Source organism: Protopterus annectens, chromosome 2.part2, assembly GCF_019279795.1.
Source record: "Protopterus annectens isolate FY-2018-M chromosome 2.part2, PAN1.0, whole genome shotgun sequence".
Classification (NCBI taxonomy): domain Eukaryota; kingdom Metazoa; phylum Chordata; order Ceratodontiformes; family Protopteridae; genus Protopterus; species Protopterus annectens.
In genome coordinates this window covers 1,021,941,068-1,021,965,584 of record NC_056730.1, presented here as the reverse complement: position 1 = coordinate 1,021,965,584, position 24,517 = coordinate 1,021,941,068, and the positions used below count along the sequence as shown (strand labels likewise).

The window sequence follows — 24,517 nt, the reverse complement described above, 5'->3', positions numbered from 1 at the left end:
GCATGAATCTTAATGGAAGAATAGGACAGGCCGTTGTGGAAGAGCTCTGCCAAGTATTCCAGGATGTTAGCTATGTTTACCAGTGACACATTCTCTCCTTTTGTAGTATTCCAAATGAGATATCTTTTCCATTTTGCTGAATAATTTTTTCTTGTTGAGGGTCTGCGAGCCTCCAAGATAATGTCTTTAACCCTTTGGGATAAATTTGGGTTATTTGGTCTTATGCAATGTTCCAGGCAGTCAGCTGCAGTGTTTTCAGGTTTGGATGCAGGGTGTTGTAGTTGTTCTGTGTTAACAGTAAGGGAACTAGAGGTAGAGTCCATATTTGTTCCCGAGACATGCTCCTCAGTAATGGGTACCAATGCTGCCTTGGCCAGTCTGGAGCTATCAGGATGATCCTTGGACGGTCCTCTTTGATTTTCAATAGCACCTTGTGCATCAAAGGAAGTGGTGGGAATGCATATGCTGTCAGGTTTTTCCAACTGAAAGATAGGGAGTCCACTTTCCAAGCAAGTGGGTGGTACGTCCTTGTGCAGAATTTCTGCAGTTGGTGATTGCGTGGGGATGCAAATAAGTCTATTTCTGGTAGCCCCCACTGTCTTGTAATGGTTTTGAAGATGTCCGGATGTAGCATCCATTCGTGGGCATTCGTGGCAGTTCTGCTTAGTATGTCCGCCAGAATGTTTTCTTTTCCTGGTACAAAAATTGCTTGTAACTGGATGTTGTAAGCTCAGGGCCACATTCCAGAGGTCCATTGCCATCTGGCATAGAGGGGACGAATGTGTGCCTCCCTGCTTGTTGATGTACCACATAACTGTGTTGTTGTCTGTCCTAAACAGTGGACCTTGTTGAAGAAATGGTCTGAATGTCTGGATTGCCAGTTTTACTGCCAGCATTTCCTTTTGATTTATGTGTAGGTGCAGCTGGTCTTGAGTCCATAAGCCTTGTATGCACTTGTCCAGCATGTGCACCCCCCAACAGAGGTCTGAGGCGTCCGTTGTGATTGTCTGGCTTGGTTGAGCACTGTGGAAGGGCAGTCCTTTGTTTGATTGACAGGCCTGAGCCCACCATTGGAATTCTTGTTTCAGGCATGGGATTATTGGAATGTGGGTTTCTAGGCTGTGCTTGTGCTGAGACCATTAATTCCTTAGGTACCACTGTAACTTTCTCATATGCAGTCTGGCATGTGGATCCAATATTATGCAGGATGCCATGTAACCCAAGGCTTGCAGGACTTTTCTTGCTGTTAGCTGGTTCTGCTTTGTCAATGCCAAGTAGAGAGGGAGTTGCTCCTGTTTTTCTACTGTTAGGAATGCCATTTGTCTTGATGTGTCCAGTTCTGCACCCAAAAAGGTTATCCTTTGGGATGGTATCAGTCTTGACTTTTTTATATTGACTGTGTATCCCAGGGCTTGCAGTAGATAAATGACCCTTTTCAAGTCTTCTGTTAGTTTGTTTTTGTTGTCCGCTTTTAACAGGCAGTCGTCCAGGTAAGGGTAAATTTGAATTCCCTGAAGCCTGCAATGAGCAATTACTGATGCCAGGCATTTCGTGAATACTCTGGGCGCATTAGATAAGCCAAAGGGCAATGCTGAGAATTGATAATGCTCTGAATCCTGCAAGAAATCTGAGGTATCTTCTGCAATTTGGTCGTATGGGGATGTGCAGGTATGCCTCCTTGAGATCTAGAGTTACCAGCCAAGACTCCTTGCCCAGCATGGGAAGAAGCTGCTGTAGGGTCAGCATTTTGAATTTTGGGACAATGAGGAATGTGTTTAAAGCGGACAGGTCGAGAATAGGTCTCCATTGGTTTTCTTTTCTTGGTACCAGGAAGAGTCGAGTAAAATCCCTGTCCTTGCTCCATAGGTGGTACCTTTTCTACAGCTCTCATGCTTAGTAAGTGAGTTATTTGTTTTATAGCTTCTGCCTTTTGGTTTGGAGGTAGGTTTGGCATTCCTCTCTTCCTTGGTAGAGTATGGAAGTGAAACCTGTAACCTTGGTCTATTGTCTGCAAAATCCACTTGTCTCCTGTGATGTAATGCCAGTTTGTTGAAAATAAGGCTAGCTTCCCGCCTAAGGGTGCTTCTAGTTGTTCCCTGGTAGGCGGTGCCAGTGCCAAGTCACTGTGATTGTCCTGTAGTAGTGGTGGTGGTGGCTGCATCTGTGGCTGTACCTCGCTGGTTGTTAGCCTGCCACTGACGTCCCCCGTTGGCACCTCTGGAATGACCTCTGCCTCTTGAGCGCCTATTCCTGCCTCTCTGAGCTCTGGAAGTGTCTGGAAAGGACCAATTTTTGGAGGGCCAATTCCTGCTAAACCTTGGAGGTTGGACCTGTAAGAAATCTTTCACTGTCTGGACAGATTTTGCCTTCTCTTCCATCTTCTTCAGCACCTGTTGTGTAGGAGAGCCAAACAAATTGATCTTGTCCATGGGAGCATCTAGTAGCTTTGATTTGACATGATCTGGTAAGGCCTGTTCTTTCAACCATGCATGTCTTCTGATCACTGTGCCAGTCATGGCTGATCTAAAGGAAGCTTCCAGTGCATCATAGCCGCATTTTAAGGAATGATTACTGACCTGCTTAATGTTATGTACCATTTCCTGAACAGAATCTTTGTCTAATGGTGGACCCTGCAGTACCTATCGGGCTTAGCAGGGGCCGGAGGAAGAGAATCAGGAGCAGTACAAGCATCATTAAAAGCATCATCCACAACAGTAAGTACTGGAGGAATGGCTAAAGGCCTATGCTGTGGCAAATGCAGGAAGGTTCTAAGCCTTTTCCTAGTATCTGAAAAATCCTGGCCCTGCCATTGAAATTGTTCCCTCATAGCATGCAAGGTTTCCCCAAAAGAAAATTCCTCAGGCGGAGAGGCAGAAGGAATGGACTCTTCTGCATCAGAGTCCTCATAAGGAGAAAAGGGGGCCTCTGGAGGGTTTGAATTATCTGATTCATCAGAGGAGCCATCTGAAGAAACTGGCTCAGGGGGCTCTACTCTAGTCCTCTTCTCTGGAGGTGGGTGAGAGGCCCTGTCTGAATGTGGTTGGGATCCCCGGATCAAAGAAATGAGATCCTCTGCTAGACTAAGCATTTGGGAACTAGAACTGGGCCTGTGAGAGGGGGTCTTAGCAGGCACAGTTTTGGTAGTTTTTGCTGCTTTAGCCCTGGCAAAGGCCTCAATCGACATGGATGCAGGAGGCCTAGCAGCTCCACGTGCAGGGGTAGAAATATCCAAAGGGATAGTATCAGATAAATCCTGTGTACCTGCAAGAGCAGGTGGGATTTCAGTAGCAGATTCAGCTAAACTGGATGAGGCCTCGGTAAGAGGCAAGTTTTCGGCCGAAGAACAGTGGACTGTTTCAGCCGAAACAGACACACTCGCGGTTGGCTTAACCGCGGTTTCGGCCGAAACCGTGGACCGCGAGTGTCGGTCCTTTTCCTTGCGTTTTTTAGAAATTTGCGCTGTCGGAGGATCCGACGGCATAATGTAAGCAAAATCTGAGCCGAAAAACTCTTCAGCAAATTCCGACCGACGTCTAAGCGTTCGTCGGTTGAAAGAAGCACAGGCTAAACAAGCTGCTACGTCGTGGTCTGGGCCTAAGCAAGGCAAACAGTAAGAGTGGAAATCTTTATGAGGTATTTGTTTCCCACAAGTTACAGTTATTCACTTTTTCTGACATCGGCTGAGGCAAGAGAGAGTCCCCAACGGGGTACTTAGCTTTTTAGAAGTCTTCGGTAGTAGTAGACGTATTCGGTAGTAGTAATCTCTGGTTCTGACCGACCGGCACTTGCGAACAGCTTCTGCTTCGGGCGCCACGCGGCAAGAAAGACTGAGGAAAATGGCATCGGCTGATGCCTTTATACCCGAATAACTGCCGCAATGACGTCGGGTGAAGTGCGACACCAGCCGAGGCCAGACCCAGACTTTGGAATCCGGCCGACCGAAGGGCTGCCTGACGACAGGACAACCCATTTGTAAGGACTGCAGATGCATCCTTGAAGGACATCAAGAGATCCCTTTCTTCCAGAAGCAGGGAAATGGCAAAAGGTAAAAAAGATGAACCGAAAAAGAAAAGGCACCAGGTACAGCGAGTTCTAAAGACTCTGTTCAGCTCCCAACAAAGTGTAGCTTTATAGCAGTATCAGCCAGCTTCCTTCCCTCCCCCACCCTGGCAAAGCATTCCTTTGCTCCAAAAGATGAACTGGTAAGGCCTTCTTTCATCAGAATTAGTTAAGCAACCCCCTGACCACTGGAAGCTTGAAACCATCATCTAATAACGGATACAAATTTAATTTCATGTAAAATACCAAAAACAAAAAAATGTTATCTATACCAAAAGATTATAAACATTTAGTGCCAATCACTCGAGAAGTACCATCCCAAGAAATCAGTTACGTACCCCCCTAGCCAAAAGGGTGAAGGATTGTTTTTCTATTGTAGACCATTTTGTGCCATAAGAAAAGGTGGGTTACAAACATACACTCTGGACCTTTCAACATGTTAACCCTTCAGGCCCACTTAGTAATTGCAACCCACTTTTTTCAGTTTTCACATACATATATTAAATGGGCACTGACACCAGATGTCTGTAAGGGGCCACCACTACCAACTTTTACCTCTTTGCCCTTTAACAATGGCTACTGGATCTACAGTTTTTACACAGTTTTCACATATCATATATGCACTGCAGAACCATAGGCACATCCACTTCTGGTAGTTGCTGGGACCCCCTGTGACACCAGACGGGATATTTTCCATGTAGCTAGGTACATGGATACGTTAAGGATTTAAGGAAAAATGGATGCTGCCTTCTCCAAGATCAATGGTTCTACTACTCCTCGATTCACGCATTCATTGCTGTGTAGCATTATAGTTCTACCCGTCATCATAGCTCTCAACCTTCCATCTCCAAAATGAGGAACACTCACCTTCATAATGTGGAACAAATGGGCAAAATGTGGAACACATACTAATGGCTTACTAACATCTTCAACTAGGAAGGCCATAGGATGGTTAAAATACAATATGACTTATAAAGATCCTTTAATGAATTAATATGATTAATTTCTATTTACCATGGATTTCACTTAAAAAAAAAAAAAATTCCTAACACTGAATGTGACAGACTCTTTCAATGTGGAACTTTGAGGAACAAGAACTTTTTAAGACCCTAAATGAGGTACGTTTCTCGTAATCCTGTCATCGCTTTCCTGGCTGTATAGAACACAACCCCCTTTTTGCTCTGCCTATGGACCTTCATCTGCAGCTTTAGCATCTTCTTTTTCATCCCTATTCCTCTATTCCCTCTTCAGCAGTCCTGCTTTGCCTATTCTGACTGTACAGCCAACACTAACATCTTTACTTTCCATGTTCTCCTGGACCCCCCCCAAAACCCACAATTCTCAGCTACACCAAAACTCATTACAGGCAATTTCTCTTTCTTAGACAATGACCCCCCACACACAGCGGGCATTTCCTTAATTCTTCTAACCTATTCCACCCCCATCACCACCAACGTGTTCATAATGATCCACTAACAAAGGGCAACCAAGTACCCATTGCAGTACATATACACAAACAAGTTAAGAGAAGAGAAGGGCAGAAAATCAGAGTAAAGCTTAGGGCAAGAACTCAATTAGCAGGCAGGCAACCTCTAACCTACTCTAATATCTTTCCCCAAATCCACCACCACCACAGCAGTAAATCTGTTATCTAAATGAAATGTAGACTCCCTGCCAAATATACAGGTCTTTAAAGCAGCACAAAGGCAACTAACACCAAATTATACTCAAACTACAAAGCAAAACTGTTTCCCCACTTCATTTCCACTACAAAGACCAAAACAGATGTATGTATTATATATACACACACACAGTGTACTGTATGCATGCATATGTACATACAAGCATACATATCCTGTATACAAAAAATATGTTCTGATTAAAAAGTACAGAGCTTGTTTTCATAAATAAAGTGTTGCACTGAATACTGGGAGAAACTGCATCAGGAAACAGAGTTCAAGGAAAGTCACAAGGTTTGTGCAAACAGACACCAGACTCTAAATGAAGGAGTTACTTGAACCATGTTTTTGTCATTATGTTTCTCTCCAAGATTCAGACAAAAAAAAAAACACTACTAAAAAACCTTCAAGTTGTCATTTATGCAACATTAAAGTTGCGTCCCCCCTGTTCAGTATGAAACTACTTTCATCTGCTTCCAAGACAGGTGCAGGAAATCACCAGCTATAGCACTTCACTGAAACTGACTTTAGATTTAAGACTTGGCCCATCATAGATCTGTCAATATTACCTCAGCTCTCGTCCACTGAATAAAAAAGTGTTTGTATGGAAACTGATTTAAGGCTACTCTGCATCCTTTTAACCAGAAGACAAATGATACACTAGGAGAAAAAACTGTGTAATTGTCAATTATTTAAAGTTTCAAAAGAGCAGGGGGCAGATACCAAAAGTCTTGAAAAGGACTACCAACGTATTTCTAGTTAGGTCTTTACATTCTCCCTTCCCAACCGCTTGGGGAGGTTTGGAATATGGATTCAACCAGCGAAGAGTGCTACTATCCTTTAGTATTACAACCAGAAATGTGCTCCCAACAGATTCTTGTGTGATCAGTGTAAACATGCTATTTCATTGTGTTTGCAAAGACACAAAAACGCAACTGCTGCATGCAACCAGGAACACTTACTTGTGGGCACCTTTCTTCTTCATCATGGTGGCAGAAACCCCAGCATGTCCTACAGAAAGAACACAGTAACGCTAACCATCAAGGACATATTTTAAATAGCATTACATTCCATTAGTTCAAACTGCCCCCACAAAAAAAAAAAAAAAACTTTTCTACATATTCTATTACACAGTTCTGTTAAATTTTCTACCACTATACACAACTGCCAATTTTAAATCAAACAGTTCTACTTTCTAGTAAGCTTTTACAGCTAAGGTGAAGGTGCAAATTGAAAAGAAAATTAAAAGATATTCAACAGCAAATCTTTACTTATACACAAAGCAAGTTTGGGAGACAAGACTGTTCAGAAACAATTTTACTGTTTTTAGACTGTTTACCATCAAAATATTGAAGGCGAAATATTTAAGCGAAACACACAACTTAAATGTCGAAAATAAAATCTAGCCTAAATGTCGAATGTCAATAACACAAATCTTTGACATTCCAGACTTCCAGTTTTGGAAGTCCGTTTGGAAGTCCGGATGTCTTTTTAAGTTCTAGTACAGGGGCAAGCCCTGCTGCAACCCCGCATACCCCTGCAAATTATATATACCAACTCCAAGATCACGCTACAGTGAGAAAAAGGGTAAATTCTCTGATCCTCACTGTACCGTGATCTCCATTCACAATGCCAAACTCTTAACAGAATCAAGCTTTACTTTCATTATGATTTCATATTATTCCAGCTCGGCATTGAGAAACAATGAAAACTTACTTTCGGCTACACGATTTTTCATTGAGTCTTCGAAATTTTGCTGGTAAACCATTTCAGAGTACTATGCAACATCCACATCAACTAGTCCATTGCACATTAAATGCAAGGAACGTCATGCGCTTGCAGCTTTGTACATTAAATGCAAGGAACCCTCCTGTACTTGCAACTTTATTGCCTAAGGAAGACAATGAACACAGTAGAGAACCAGCAGCACCCTTTACAATACATGCAAACAAGCATGTTAACAGGAGGAGTGAATGCCACAATAAAGCTTACAGCAAGAAATCTTCAATAGCATACTACTTTGAGAGAAGACCCCACTCTCCAGCACAGTTACCTTTATCCCAGAGTTTTTCTTCTCTCTCCATTACCACCTAGATACTTCATGCATAAATGACATCCTACAGAAAGCACAGTTGTGTACACTTACCATAAATGTAGATGTTGATTGTATTCACTGTTGCCGTCATTACATTTGGGGTAATCCTGCTGGCAGGTTGCCCTCAGTCGGGCTGAATTCCAAAGTCCTGGGTCCTGCGTCAGCTGCGGTCTCCCCTTCCCTGATGTCAGGTCGTCAGGGGGTATAAAAGATGCGGCAGATGCCATTTTCTTTAGTTTTTCTTGCCCCAGATGTCAGGTACCCCCTAAAAGGGTAGCCAAAATGTATATATATATAAAATTACATGCACCAATATAAACTTTACCTTCATCTACAAGCAAATACACCACATAGGTTGTACAAATCAGAGAAGGAAAGATAGGTTCCATCAGAAGAAAATAGGGGTGGCGGGTGGGTAACCTGGACTGCAACAGTGTATACACTCTAACATCTACATTTACGGTAAGTGTACACATATGTACTATTGTTCATGTTTCACTGCTGCAGTCATTACATTTGGGTAGAGTCCCAAAGCTATGGATGGGAGGCTGGAGCTAAACAGCATTAGGAGCAGCTATGAGGCCCTGCAGAACTGCAGTGGCAAAGCCTGCCCTGGATTTAGAGTAGAGTGGCAGATGATAGCGCTTCGCAAAGGTGTGCATTTAACTCCAAGTAGCAGCCTCTAAAATGTCCTTGGCTGGTACTCCCCTGAGAAAGGCTGCTGAAGTGGCTGCGGCTCTGGCTGAATGAGGCCTAATGCCCTTAGGCACTGGCTTGTCATGGTGTAAGTAGCAGAAATGAATGCAGTGGCCTATCCACTTTGAAACAGTCTGCCCTGAGATAGCCTTTCCTTGTGATCCTGCAGCATATGTCACTAGTAATTGCTCTGTCTTTCTGAAAAAAAAAAAAGAAGTTATGTACTCACCATAACATTCCATCCGAGTAGGTACTTCATTTGTCTGCAACCTGTGGGTATCGGATCCGACCTCGGATCCGAGCCGGCAGCTTCACAAGCTAAAAGATCTGAGCTCCTAGCTCCTCCCCCTACCCATAATCCCCTGCTGCCTACTGTATTACCTCAGATCGAGTTTGCTCAGTTCTAAACAATTCACACCCTCGACAGAGGATCAAGCCCTGCATCTCATGAAAAAGACATTTTGCAGATGGCCAGTTATCCCGATGTGGTTAGGGGGTATGGAAGGGGGGGGGGGGTTGATTGCAGACAAATGAAGTACCTACTCAGATGGAATGTTATGGTGAGTACATAACTTCTTTATTTGAAGTAGTTACTTCATTTGTTCTGCAACCTGTGGGACAGTCCCCACAGCTACCTATAGAAAGTAACCCTGGGTGGCCTTACGGAAGGATATTCAGAAGCACCGCGGAGCCAAAGGAAGCCCTACTCCTCGAAATCATATCCAATTTATAATGGGAGATGAACGTATGAGAAGTGGACCAAGTAACTGCTGAACATATGTCGTCCAGAGGAACCCTGGACCAGAATGCTGCTGATGTAGCAAAGGATCGGGTTGAGTGAGGGTGAATTCCCGTAGGAACTGGTTTACCTGAGGACGTATACCCGCGGATTATGCACTGGGAAATCCAATTCGCCAGAGTTACTTTAGAAATTGCCTTTCCCATAGCTGATTTGGCAAAGGACACAAACAACTGATCAAACTTGCGAAAATCCTTAGTCCTGTGCAGGTAGAAACATAATTGCATGTGTACGTCCAGTTTGTGCAATGTGTATTCCCCTTTGTTCTGAAAATTTGGAAAAAATACTGGTAAATTGATTGATTGGTTAATATTTGACACTGAAGCCACCTTCAGTAGGAAAGACGGGTTAGTCCCGAGAGACTCTATCCTTGTGAAAAATGAGGTAGGGGGGTTTCATGCACAGGGCTTGAAGTTCTGAGACCCTCCTGGCTGATGTAATCGCCACTAAAAAGGCTGTTTTCCAAGACAAGAATTTCAACGGAACCGAAGAGGCAGGCTCGAAGGGTGGACTTGTCAAAGCTTGTAATACTAAAATTAAGTTCCACGGGGGAACTACAGATTTCACCGGTGATTTCAAAAGAAAAATGCCCCTCAGGAAGGTTTTGCATATCTTTGAGGATGCTACTGATCCCAGTCCATCCCCCACATGAAAGTGGCAAATGGCTGCTAACTGCACCTTAACTGTGGAAGCGCTCGCTCCCTTCTGAAAGATTAGTGACAAGAAATCCAGAATCGTAGGAATAGGAACTGTAAATGGATCCAGGCCCTTGCGTTCGGCTCAAATGGAAAAGCGTTTCCATTTACTATTGTAAATTTTTCTAGTAGCAGGTTTGTGGGCCGCCACCAGAATGGCCTTCACTGGTGATAAGATACCGGGAGTCCTAGCCATCAGAGGAACTGGATCAACCAAGCAGTCAGCTTGAGGTTTAGCAGGTTCGGGGTTTGGCATCCCGCAGGATGCGAGATCAAATTTGGAATGGGATCCAGAATCCATGGAGGAACAACACTGAGACTGTAGGTAAGGGAACCAGATCTGATGAAGCCAGAATGGGGCTATGAGGATCACTCTGCTCCCCAACCGACGTGCTTTCTGAATCAACTTCGCCATAAGCGGGAGAGGGGGGGGGGCAAGCATAAAGAAGACTGGGTGGCCAAGCATGTACCAGAGCGTCTCTTGGGGCTTCCCCTGAAGGGGAAGTATTGCGAAGTACTCACTGCACTTTGTTTGATGGAGAGGCGAAAAGACTGCAGCGAGGCCAACCCCATGCTCGGAAGATTTGCTTCGCAACTGAAGGATTAAGAGACCACTCGTACGGGGTGAGAATAACCCGACTCAGTTTGTCCGCCAATATGTTGGACCGACCCGGAATGTGCATTGCTATCAGAAAGCGGTTGGTGGATATCGCCCATTCCCACACTCTCATAGCTTCTCGGCAGAGGGGATAAGACCTGGTTCCCCCCTGTTTATGTACCAGACTACCGCCATGTTGTCTGTCTGGATCACAATAGTCCCCAGAGGGAGAAGGTCGTGGAAAGCTTGCAACGTCAAAAGCACCACCCTCATCTCCAGGACACTGATATGCAAAGCGGTCTGTATGGGGGTCCACGTGCCTTGGACGGTTCTGCCCGAACAGTGCCACCCCCACCCGAGGCGAGAAGCATCCATAGTCAACGTGGCTTGGGGTGGGGGAATTACAAAAGGTCTCCCTTCTTGCAGCTCCCGCGAGCAAAGCCACCAAAGGAGGGAGTCCCTGCAAACTCTTCTCAGTGAAATCGGAGTGTTCAGTGGGTGAAGCACCAACTACCATTGAACTTGAAGAGTCCACTGTAAGATCCTCATCCGGAGGCGTGCATGAAGAGAGAGCCCGATGGCTGCTGCCATCGACCCCAGTGCCCTCAGGACTAACTCCGCCGCAGGAGCTGGGCTTCGAAGAAGGGCTAAGACCTGATGCGATAGGCTGTTCAGTCTGTCCGGAGTTAGTAGGGCTCGACAAATGCGCGTGTTCAACTTGGCCCCTAAACTCCAAGACCTGTACTGGCTGAAGGGAGGACTTTTGAAGGTTCACTGATATGTCCAACTTCTGGGCGAGAGTTAAAGTGTAATCCCTTGCAACGCCGAGTTGATGCCTGCTGGGGGTGACGAGGTGCCAGTCGTCCAGGTATGGAAAGACCTGAATTGCCTGGAGTCTCAGGTGGGCTGCGACCACTGCCATGACCTTGAACACCCTGGTGGCTGAGGTGAGGCCAAACGGAAGAACCCTGAATTGATAATGACCGTCTCCTAGCCAAAAGTGGGGAAACCTCCTGGATTGTCGGTCCATCAGAATGTGGTAGTACGCATCCTGGAGGTCTATGGAGCACTTCCAGTCGTTCTCCTGAAGAAGGGGGAGAATAGCCTGAAGAGTGACCATCCAGAACTTTTCCTTGGGGACGAACAGGTTCAGAGCAGAGAGATCTAGAATCGGTCTCAAGTCCCCAGTCTTCTTTGGCACTAAAAAGAACCTGGAGTAGTAGCCCAATCCGGACTGGTCTGGGGGGGGGGGGGGCTGGATGGCTCTTTTTCTAGCAGCTTTGACACTTCTAAGGCTGCAGCCTCCCTTTGATCGGGTGGGACATCGGGGAGGCGCCTGACTTTGGGGGGGTAGGTGTATGAAAGGAATGGAGTAACCTCTGGATATGATTCGGAGCACCCATCGATCTGCCGTGAAGGACTCCCAATTTGACAGATGCTCTGATAAACGCCACCCGACTGGCTCCAGAGAGAGACAGCCGGGTAAGCCCTCAGGGCTGTTGCGTGAGCCTGTCCGAGAAAGGTTCCCTAGACCCAAAGTTACGCGGCCCCCCTCTGCCTCTGGGCCGGCGTCCGCCTTGCCCTCCTCTTCCTCTAGAGGACGAGGGGTCCGAAGCCGGGTGGGACTGCTGAGACTTGCGGAACCACAACTTCTTTTGCCCCTCTGATTCCTAGAAAAGGATTGTTGGGGATTCGAGAAGCGGACCCCAATGGCAGACAGCGTCTTCCCATCCTTCTCGCTTTGGACCAGCATCTCGCGTACGGTCTTGCCAAAAAGCAAAGATCCATCAAAGGGCGCATTCGCGAAGGACACCTTGAAGGGATCCACAAAATTGCAAAGGCAGAGCCAGGCGTGACACCGCAGGACAACCCAGACTCAGCTAGTCCTAGCGGCTCCCTCAGTAGCATGAGAGAGTAACCACATGGAAGTGTTAGAGATGGACTTTAGAGTGGCCATACGAGTCGCAAATGTGCTCTTATCAGCGACAGTCATGGACTCTGGGGGGGGCTGCAATGTATTCCTTAATTAGGTCTCGCTGTAGCCTGATAGTGTGTGCCATATAGTTCAGCGCCCTTATAGAGAAGGTTGCTGAAGCAAACATCCGCTTCCCAATGCGGTCCATTGCCAGAGATTCCTTATCTGGAGGATGGACCATGGAACTCTCCTGTGAGAGTTCCTTCTTCGTGGCGGCCGCCACCAGCATGGCATCAACAGAGGACCCCTTAGCCCAGGACTGCCTATCTGCGGGGGGGGCTAAGAACTTTGTCAGGACATCTGGGGATTGGCTCCACGGTGTCGGGTTCTTTCCACGCCCTGGTGGTAGTCAGCCGGAGGGGACACCCAGGAGGTAGACGTGCCCGGCTCAAACGCCTCCAGAAACACCGATTCGTCCGAAGGTTTTTGGGCAGACCACCCCGCTCTATTACGCAACATTTCCATGATGTCTCCCAAAGGAGACATCTTCGGGGGTGATCTTGGGGAACCTTCACCCAAATCCGTGTCCGTGGTGATGGACTCAGGGGAGTCCAGGTGCCTCCTTTTACACTGTAGTTTGCGAGGCACCTCCTCGGTGGGACTGTCCAAGGAGGGCTCGCCGACGGGGTCCTGTTCTTCCAAGGGAACTAACTGGAGGGTTTGAGCAGGCTGTCCCATAGGATGGATGATGGAGGATAGACCCACATGCATTGGGGGGGGGGGGGATCTGAGGCCCGGACCAGGGATCTGGAAGACCTAGACAGAACCCTCTCCACTACCTCAAAAGCCGAAGGAGAACTACTTCCCCCAGGCTCCTAAAGTAGTCTCCTTGGCTCCGAAGCAGGCATCGGAGTCGGAGCCGAAGCAGTCGGATCCAAGAGAGGTGTGCTCAGACCTACACTGCGCCGGAGATACACCAATCCCCACGGATCCGATGCTAGGATCAGACATGCTCGAAGGCAAGGTTGGCGTCGAAGATACCGGAGCTATCGGCGCCGACGAAACCCCGGCTCCAAAAGGGCCCGGATCTGATGACTCCAAATCCCTAAACCGGGTCGGAGAAGGAGTGATCGGAGCAAAGAGAGGGGCTGTGCTCCCACCCTTGAGGGGGGGAGGAAAGAGCACCCCATCTGCATTTGGGTCTGCAGGAATCGACGCATCATCCGATCCATGTCCGCGTTGGTAAGGCTCCTTGGTTGACTTAGAAGTCAAGGCGGGCCGGGAGGGCCGCCTCGACGACCTAGGAGGAGACCGGTACTCCGGCGAGAAATGAGGCGAACGGAGCAGAGAGGGGAAGGATATGGGGACCTTCGAGGGAGAGCTGGTAACTTTCGAAGGGGGGGCTGAGGGTTGAGCCTCAGACCGCCTTTTGTGAGACCTGTGCTTATCTTTCTCCCTGTGCCTTTTTTCCTTCGAGACAGAAGCACTAGAGTCCCCCAAACTCTGCAAAGCAGAGGGAGTTTGAGTCCCAGGCAAAGCGGGGGGAACTGAAGGCGCCAGGTCTACAATAGTAGCCTGAGCCTTCGAAGGGGAGGAAGAAGCAGAATCCTGGGGAAGTAGGCCCGCCAGGATCAGCTTGTTCTTCCTGCCCCTAACTGCCAGAGGATTAAAGGCTGCACAAATTTGGCAAGCCATTGATACGTGGGCCACCCCCACGCACAAGACACACTGAGTGTGGCCATCAGCTGGGGAAAGCTTATGGCCACACTCAGTGCACTTGGAAAAAATGGCTTTGGGCCCTTCCGCCATTACACAAAACACACACACACACACCCAAACACTAAGGGGGTGGGGAAGGAAAATGCCAACGACCACGAGAAAACTACAGAAAGGGGGCTAACACTATTTCTAAAGGGAAATTAACACTAACAAGCTTAAATTTAACTTAAAGAAATTTTCTCAAGGAGAAAAAGCTGAAACGACCTCACCAAGCTTAAGGAGCTCTTCACAAGTAGCGGTCTTCAGCCGCGGCAAACTCGATCTGAGGTAATACAGTAGAGGCAGCAGCGGATTATGGGTAGGGGTAGGAGCTCGGATCTTTTAGCTTGTAAAGCTGCCGGCTCGGATCAGAGGTCGGATCCGATACCCACAGGTTGAAGAACAAATGAAGTAACTACTTCAGATCTTTCGTTCTGTCCAAGTAGAATCTAAGCTGTGTACGTCCAAAGAATGCAGAATTCTCTCTCCCTTGTTCTGTGGATTTGGATAAAAAGTTGGCAGATGAATAGTTTGGTTAAGAGCCACGCTGGATGCCACCTTAGGCATAAATGTTGGGTTTGTCCTCAGAGAGACCCTGTCTGGATAAAAAATGATAAAAGGCTCCACAGCCATGAGTGCCTGTAGCTCAAAAACTCGTCTTGCAGAAGTTATTGCTAGGAGAAGAGCTGTTTTCCAAAATAAAAACTTTATATCAGCAGTCGCACCTGGCTCAAAAGGAGACAGGGTGAGTTTTTCCAAGACATGAGGTCCCATGCAGGCATTGGTAATCTCCTTGGAGACCTTAAATTTTTGGCTCCTCTGTGGTACTGTTTTAATAAGGGATGAGAAAAGATTGGTGGCTCTGTATTGTAATGAGCCGAAATGGCAGAGGCATGAATTTTAATGGATGAAAAAGACATCTCAGTTAAGTATTGCAAAATCTGAGGATTATTTGGCACAGCTGTATCAGTTCCTTGTGCCTGGGTTCAAGCACAGAATCTCTTTCGTTCTCCAGCATAAGATTTTCTAGTACTAGGCCTTCTGGCCTCCAAAATGACATCCATCACAGCTTTGAGGTGTGTTTTGTATGACTACATTATCCGCCATGCTGCCAGGTTTAAAGTCCTTAGTTGGCTGCGCAGGATCTGATTGTTTTGCTAGGACAGCAGAGGAGGTATCGGAGGTAAGGCTCAAGCTGGGCATTGAGACAAGTTCCTTAGGATTGGATACCAGTACTGGTGTGGCCAGTCTGGGGCAATCAGTAACATCTTTGGTTTCTCCTGTCAGACCTTTAGGAGTACCTTGGGGAGGAGAGGCAATGGGGGAAAGGCATATACTGATAGGGTGTCCCCATTTCCTTGTTATGCTGAAGACTTGTGGATCCAGCTGCCACTCGTGGGGATCCAAGAGGTTTCTGCTTAGTTCGTCTGCCAGAGTATTTTTCCTTCCTGGCAGGAATTGTGCCTGCAGATGTACTTGGTAAGTTAATGCTGCGTCCCACAAAGTCATGGCTAGTCTGCAAAGGGGGTAAGAATGTGTGCCCCCCTGCTTGTTTATATACCACGACCGTGGTGTTGTCTGTCTTTATCAGTAGTTGTCCCGGATAAAGTAGGTCCTTGAAGGCTGTCAGGGCATTATGAACAGCTAGCATCTCTTTTTGATTGATACGTAGATGCATTTGGGTTGAGGACCATGTGCCCTGAATGCATCTTCCTGCCACGTGGGCCCCCCAGGCATAATCTGATGCATCCGTAGTGTCTGCCTGGCTGGGGGTAATGTGAATGGCTGTCCCTTGTTTTGGTGACGAGCCTTTGCCCACCATCAAAACTGCTGTTGTAGGCAGGGAATGAGACTAATTATTGTTTCCAGACTGTGGCAATATTGAGTCCAAACACTTTTTAGGTACCATTGAAGTTTCCTCATATGCAGTCTTGCATACGGAATTAGTAGGATGCAGGATGCCATGAAGCCCAAAGCCTGCAGAATTTTTCTTGCAGATAAGTGGGCCTTTGTTGCCAACATTTTGAAATAGGTAGTCAGTTACCTTTGTTTGTCTGGTGTGAGATAAGCCATCTGGGCAGCTGTATTTAAGCTTGCACCCAGGAATATTATGTCTTGAGAGGGTACTAGTTTTGATTTCTTTTCGTTTATTGTGTACCCTAGGCATGTTAGAAGCCTTTTCACAAATACCAGGTGTCGAAGAAAAGTGTCCCTGTTCTCTGCTTGAATGAGACAGTCATCCAAGTAAGGATATATTGGTATACTTTTGTCTGCAAAATGCAATTACTGGTTCCAGGCACTTTGTAAAGACCCTGGGCGCAGTAGATAAGCCAAAGGGCAGTGTAGAGAATTGGTAATGCATTAAGCCAGCCTTAAATCGGAGGTTATCTTCTGCACGACTGTCTTACTGGGACATGCAGGTATGCCTCTTAGGTCTAAAGTCACCAGCCAAGCATTCGTGCCCAGCATGGGCAGAAGCTGCTGCAAAGTCAGCATTTTGAATTTTGGAATGTCCAGGTATGTTTTCAAAATTGATAAATCTAGTACTGGCCGCCAGGCCTTGTCCTTTCTCGGTACCAAGAACAGTTGAGTAAAAACCTTGAACTTTTTCCTGTTCTGGTACTGGTTGAATGGCCCCCATTATCCATGAGGGAACGTAACCTGTTTCTGTGCTTCTGCCCATTGATTTGTGGGCAGATCTGGCCAACCGTTTGCCATTAGATGAGTGTGGAAAGGGAATCTGTATCCCTGTGATAGTATGTTTAGTAACCACTTGTCCTGGGTTATTAACTGCCAATTGTGAGCAAAAAGTGCTAATTTCCCCCCTAAGGGTGCTGTCAAACGATAAGTGCTTGGTGTAGGTAGAGGGAAGTTATTAGGACTGTTTTCTGTAGGTTTGCGCATTATCTCCCCGTGATTTGGAGGTGGATGCGCCCCATTGCTTTGACCTGTGTGAATCTTGCACCTGGTATCTGGAACCCTTTGGGCGTCTGGATTTGCCCCTTTGAGCTCTGTCTGACACAGGAAAGGACCAATTTTTTGTAGGCCAGTGTTTACTGAATCTTGGTGGCTGCACTTGTAAGAAGTCTAACAGTTTGCATGGACTTAGCTTTGTCTTCCATTTTCTTTAAAACCTCTTCTGCCTTAATACCAAACAGAGAATCATGCTGTAAAGGTGCATCTAGCAATTTAGCTTTAACATGATCAGGCAAACTTTGTTCCTTTAACTAGGCATGCCTCCCAATCACAGATCCAGTAACTGCAGCCATGCAGGAGGCCTCTAAGGAATCAAAACCACACTGCAAAGTACGCTTTCCAACTTGTTCAGCTGCATACAATAATTCCTGCAATTCTTTATTTTCTGCACATTCTGAAATCAACATAATTTTCTGTTTCAGCAACCCCATAACATGTTTTTTGGTACTTAAGCATATAAAAATTGACAGTTTAAGGCCCTGACTGCCAAGGTTGCAGATGTATAAACCTTTTCCACCCAATCTGTCTAGTGCCCTTGAATCTGTCAGAGGGGGTAGGATTTTTTGCTGTTGAGGCCTTAACTTCCTTTGGACCCTGTGAAATAGTTTCAGGATCAGCAGCAGGGTTTCTAAATAAAAATGTATGAGAGTCAGGGACCCTGAAATATCTGGCAGGCTTACTGGGAGCCAGAGGTAAGTAGTCAGGGGTCAAGCTTGACTCAAAAACACATCATCCACAAGGTCTAAAACAGGGGGAATGGCTAAAGGCTTGTGCTGAGGAAGAAGGAAATCCCTGAGCCTCTTGATTCTGAGAAGTCTTGACTCTCCCAGTGAAAATACTCCCTCAAAGTATGCAAGGTTTCTCCAAATGAATAATCCTCTGGAGGAGATGCAGATGGAATAGACTTCTTCAGCATCAGAACCCTCATAGGGAGGTATAGATAATTCCTGATCAGAAGTGGAATCAGAAGAAATAGAAACCTCATCTGAAGATTCATAATCTGTGTCTTGCCTAGGCCTCTTATCTGGATGGGGATGGGTAACCCTGATCAAGATAATAGGGTCTTCAGCCATTCTGATCATCTGTTTTTTTAGGAAGAGAGAGCTGTGAACGTGGCTTATGCGTCGTTTTTTTAGTTTTAGAAGTTGCCTTGTATTTGGTTTTGCAGCTGTCGTCGGTTTGATATATAAATGTTGGGGTCTGAATACACCCTCAGAAGCCGTTGCCTGCTCAGCGGCGCCAGACCCATCTGAGGGAGATACATCCGTCATTCCAATACCTTGAGTATCTTGCGGCATGCCAGACTCCACATGGGTGTCGGTAGAGGCCTGCGACTTGAAGGTAGCAGGTATAAGGGGTTGCAAAAGTGCCTCACTGAGTACTGGCGACCCAGTGACTGGCTTAGGAGAAGCTTCGTCACGTTTTGGATCTCGACTGCCTTTCTCTGTCCTTTTCTGTGTGTTGTTTATGTACTCCGGTAGTCAGATTGCTATCGGACATTTCTGGGTAGTTAAATCAGTTTCCAAAATACTTTGATGCAAAAATATACATACGCTTAACAGTGCGTTGGTTAAATCTAGCACAAAACAGACAGTCAGGCACGTTGCGTTCAGGGCCTAGGCAAAGAATGCAGTATAAATGGAAATCCTTGTGAGATATTTGTTTACCACAAGTAGTACAATTAACTTTTTCTGACATAGGTAAAAAGCAAGAAAAAAGTTTCCCCAACGGGGTACTTAGCTTTTGTGAAGACTTTGGTTCTGAAACTCAAACTCTAATATTTCAGTAGTCGGCCGACCGGCACTTGCAAAATGCTTCTGCTTCGGGCACCGCGCGGCAAGAAAGACTGAAGCAAATGGTGTCGGCTGCATGTTTTATACCCCTGATGTCATGGAAGAGAAGAGAGCAACCGACGCAGGACCCAAGACTTTGGAATTCAGGCCGACTGAGGGCAAACTGCCAGCAGACTAACCAAATATAATGACTGCAACAGTGAAACACGAAGAACATCCACCTATGAACCTTTGAGTCCCTGATAGGGATGTGCAGATGGGCTTCTTTTAGGTCTAGGTTGGCTAACTAGGCATCTTTGGACAGCATAGGAAGAAACTGCTGAAGGGTGAGCATTTTGAAATTTGGTACCACCAGGAAGGTGTTTAGAATGGAAATATCTAGAATTGGCCGCCAGCTGCCCTCTTTTCTGGGTACAAGGAAAAGTCTGGAATAGAACCCTTGACCTATCTGTTCTGCAGGAAGAGGTTGAACTGCCCTTATGGAGAGCAGGGATTGAACTTGGTTTTGTGCCTCTGCCCACTAGTTTGGAGGAAGGTCTGGGAACCCTTCTGGGGTTGGCAGCGAGTGGAAGCAAAATTTGCACCCCTGGGATACAATGCTGAGGACCCATCGATCTTTGGTGATGGAGGTCCAGTTTTTTTGCACGATGGCCAAGTTTTCCTCCTAGGGGCACAAGCAGTTGGCTAGAGGTGAGAAGTGGAGTTGAGAAGTCATTGTGAATTCTTTCCTTAAGGGGGTGTCTTAGCACTCCCTGTTTTTGAAGTGGAGGCACTCAATTGCTTAGATCTCTGCCTACCCTTAGACAGTAGTCTGGGGGGGGGGGGTGTCTTGTCTACCCTGGGTCTAGTTTGAGATGGCCTTGAGGGGGCTGGAAAGGACCAATATTTCGAGGGGCAATGCCGACTGAATCAAGGAGGCTGCCCTTGTTGTCTGCACAGATTTAGCTTTTTCTTCCATCTTTTTTAGAACCTCTTCTGCTCTAGTGCACCAAACATTGTCCTTGTTCAAAGGAGAACCTTGTAATTTTGATTTAACATGGTCCGGTGAGGTCGTCTCCTTAAGCCAAGCATGTCTTCTCAGTACAGAAAGTACAGTTGTGTACACTTACCATAAATGTAAATGTTAAGAGTGTATTCACTGTTGCAGTCATTACATTTGGGTAATCTGCTGGCAGGTTGCCCTCAGTCGGCCTGATTAACAATGTCTTGGGTCCTGCGTCAGTTGCTGTCCCTTCTTCCATGACGTCTGGTCATCAGGGGGTATAAAACATGCAGCAGGCGCCATTACATCAGTTTTTCTTGCCCCAGATGTCAGGTTCCCCCCAAAAGGGGAGCAAAAAAATATAAATATATATGTAAAATGAAAACCACAAAACATATACCTCCAAACAAAAGTAAATACACCCAAAAGCTTTTAAAGATAGTGACAGAAATGAAAGGTATAGTTAGAGAAAAAACAGGGGGCTGGAGGGGAGGGTAACCAAGACTGCAACAGTGAATACACTCCAACATCTACATTTATGACAAGTGTAAACAACTGTACTATGTTCTTCGTGTTTCACTGTTGCAGTCATTACATTTGGGTAGAATCCCAAAGCTATGGTTGGGAGGATGGATTTATACAGCATTAGGAGCAGCTATAACGCCCTGCAGGACAGCAGTGGCAAAGCCTGCTCTGGATTTAGAGGAGAGGGGTAAATGGTAATGTTTGGCTAACGTATGAACTGAGCTCCAGGTAGCAGCTTCTAGAATGGCTCTAGTAGGAATACCTCAGAGAAAGGCTGCAGAAGTAGATGCAGCCCTGGTGGAATGGGATCTGATCCCCTTAGGGACAGGTTTACCATGATGCATGTAGCAGAAACTAATACAATGGCTTATCCATTTTGAAATTGTCTGCTTAATGATAGCCTTTCCCTCTGCCCCTGCAGCAAATGCCACCAGTAGTTGCTCAGATTTTCTTAGAGATTTTGTCCTGTTCAAGTAGAATCTTAGTTGTCTGTGTACATCCAATGAATGTAGAATCTGCTCTCCCTTATTTCTGTGGATTTGGGAAAAAAGTTGGCAGATGAATGGTCTGAAGAGCCACACTGGATACCACTTTAGGCATAAAGGATGGATTGGGTCCTGAGCACTACCCTGTCCGGGTAGAAAATAATAAAAGACTCCACTGCCATGAGAGCCTGTAGTTCTGAGATCCTTCTAGCTGAAGTGACTGCTAAAAGAAAAGCTGTCTTCCAAGAGAGAAATTTTATGTCCGCAGTAGCTGCTGGCTCAAAAGGAGGCAGGGTGAGTTTTTCCAATACAAAACTGAGGTCCCATACAGGAGTTGGTGCTCTTCTGGGAGGTCTTAAATTTTTGCCCCCCCCCCCCCCCCCCCGAGATGCTAGGGGCTGAGAAAAAAGAGGGGAGGCTCTATGTTGTAATGAGCTGAAATGGCAGTGGCGTGGATTTTTATGGAATAGAAAGATAGGCCCTTGTGAAGCATCTCAGTTACATATTGTAGAATCTGAGGAATATTGGGCATTTCTGTGCTTATGCCTTGCGCTTGATTCCAGGCACAGAATCTTTTCCATTTACCAACATAAGATTTTCTAGTGCTAGGCCTTCTAGCCTCTAAAATGACACCCATCACAGGTTTGCTGAGAGATGTAACTGGTAAAATTAGTTGATTAGCCATGCTGCAAGGTTCAGAGTTTGGAGCAGTGTGTGTACAATTTGAAAGTTCTGCTGAGACAGTAGACAAGGTGTCTGAGGCAGGTACTAAGGAGGAACGTGTGACACTGCGCAGGACGGGTTACCAGTGTTGGTGAGGCCAGTCTGGAGCAATCAATCATTTTTGTTTTTTCCTGACTTTTAGTAACACCTTGGAGAGCAGAGGCAGAGGGGGAAAAGCACAGACTGATAGGTTTTTCCAGCTGAAGGATAGAGCATCCACTTTCAAAGCTTTTTTTGTGATGGATTCTTGAGCAGAATTTGTCCAACTGATAGATCTTTTTGCCTCATCCCACAACTGTGTCTTTGCTCCCCCATTTGCGTGTCAACATGCTGAAGATTAGCGGATCCTGTTTCCAGTCGTGTGGGTCCGTAAGATTACTGCTTAGTGTGCCAGAGTATTTTGCTTTCCTGGCAGGATCTGAGCTTGTAGATGTATTTGGTAAGACAAGACTAAGTGTTCCACAAGGCCATGGTTAGTCTGCAAAGGGGATAGGAAATGGGTACCCCCTGCTTATGTACCATATGACTGTGATGTTTTCAGTCCTTATCAGAAGCTGTCCTGGATGAAGAAAGTCCTTGAAAGCTGTCAGAGCATTCTGTACAGCTAGCATCTCTTTCTGGTTGATATGCAGGTGCATTGGATTTGGACTCTATTCACCCTGAATGCATCTCCCTGCCAGATGCGCCGCCCCCAAGCATAGTTTGATGAGTCTGTAGTCAGGGTTTGGGTGGCAGGGGGTGGAATGAATGACAGTCCCTTGTTTTGGTAGCATGCCTCTGCCCACTATAGGAACTCTTGCTGAAGGCAAGGAATGATAGGAATCAGTTTCCAGGCTGTGAATGTTGACTCCATAAGCTTTTTAGGTACCATTAAAGTTTCCTCATATGCAGTCTTGCATAAGGAATTAGAAGAATGCAGGAAGCCATGAACCCCAAAGCCTGCAGAATTTGTCTTGCAGATAACTGGGGCTTTGTGGCCACTTGTTTGAAGTCATCAATTGGATTTGTCTGTCTGGCGTGAGGTAAGCCATCTGGGCAATTGTATTAAAGCTTGCACCCAGGAATGTAATTTTTTGAGAGGGTACCAGTTGTGATTTCTTTTCGTTTATGGTGTACCCTAGACAAGTTAGAAGCTTTTTTAGAAACACCAGATGCTGCAGAAGTGTGTCCTTGTTTTCTGCCTGAATTAGACAGTCATCCAGATAAGGATAAATTTGTCTGCAAAATGCAATTACTGGTGCCAGGCACTTTGTGAAGACCATGGGCACAGTAGATAAGTCAAAGGGCAGTGCAGAGAACTGGTAATACAAATAGCCTGCTTTGAACCGGAGGCATCTTCTGCAAGATTCCCTGATTGGGATATGCAGGTAAGCCTCTTAAGTCCAGAGTTACCAACCAGGCATCCTTGCCTAGCATAGGTAGTAACTGTTGTAGAGTCAGCACCTTGAACTTTGGAATGTCAAGGAAAATAATTAAAATGGATAAGTCCAGAGTTGGACGCCATGATTCGTCTTTTCTGGGTACCAGGAAAAGTCTTGAATAAAAACCTTGCCCTTTTTCCTTTTCTGGTACTGGTTCAGTAGCCCCCATATCCATGAGGGACATAACTTGTTTCTGGGCCTCTCCCCACTGATTTGGAGGCAGATCTGGGCCGTTTGGAATTGGCAACGTGAGGAAATTAAATCTGTATCCCTGGGATACTATATTTAAAACCCACTTGTCCTGGGTAATTAAACGCCAATTTTCTGCATGAAGTGTTAGTTTTCCCCCCAAAGGGGCTGCCAAAAGGTAAGTGCTTGGAAATGGCAGAGGAAAGTCATTGAGACTATTTACTGTAGGTGGGTGCCATGCTACTTCCAGATTTGGAGGTGAAGGCACCCCATTGTTTTGTTCTGTAAGTTCCTTGTGACTGAAACCAGGAGCCTTTGGAGTGTCTGGGTCTGACCTGAGCGGCTCTGGTGGGTACTGGAAAGGACCAATTCCTAGTAAGCCAGTGCCTACTGAACTCGGGTGGCTGCACTTGTAGGAAATCTTTTACAGTTTGCATAGATTTAGGTTTGTCATCCATCCTTTTCAAAACCTCTTCTGCCTTATTACCAAACAGACTGTCCTGTTGTAAAGGAGAATCCAACAACTTTGCAATGTGATTAAGCAGATTTTGCTCCCTGAGCCATGCATGCCTTATCACAGATCCAGTTACAGCGGCCCTGCAATAGGCCTCCAAGGAATCAAAACCACACTGCAAAGTATGCTTTCCAACTTGTTCAGCTGAATGCAATAAATCCTGTAACTCTATTTTCCACACAGTCAGAAATCATCATTTTTTGTTTAAGTAAGCCCATGACATGCTGCTGATATTTAAGCATATGAAATTGACAGTTTAAAGCCCTGATTGCCAGGGTTGCAGACGTGTAAACCTTCTTACCTCATCTATCCAGTGCCTTGGTGTCTCTATCAGAAGGGGTAAAATTTTTTTAGCAGAAGCCTTAACACTCTTGGGACCCTGAGAAATTGTTTCAGGGTCAGCAGTAGGGTTTTTTAAAATACATTTGTGGCAGTCAGGAACCCTGTAATATCTGTCTGGCTTACTAAGAGCCGGAAGCAGGGAATCAGGAGCCATGCGGGATTCTGAGAAAACATCAACAATGTTTAGAACTGGAGGTATAACCAAAGGCCTATGCTAAGGAAGGAGGAGGAAATCCCGAAGCCTCTTTTTGTATTCTGAAAAATCCTGACTGT

At 46.1% G+C, this 24,517-nt stretch overlaps 1 protein-coding gene across 2 annotated transcripts in view; it reads right to left on the bottom strand.

Annotated features, from left to right (window-relative positions):
• Nucleotides 1-24,517, bottom strand: part of SPIN1 (spindlin 1) — a 1,077,469-nt gene that overhangs the window by 639,077 nt on the left and 413,875 nt on the right. For both annotated transcript variants that reach the window (XM_044064286.1, XM_044064285.1), the window contains exon 4: nucleotides 6,701-6,749. In XM_044064286.1, coding sequence (XP_043920221.1) covers nucleotides 6,701-6,749 — 49 coding nt within the window. The remainder of the gene's footprint in view (nucleotides 1-6,700; nucleotides 6,750-24,517) is intronic.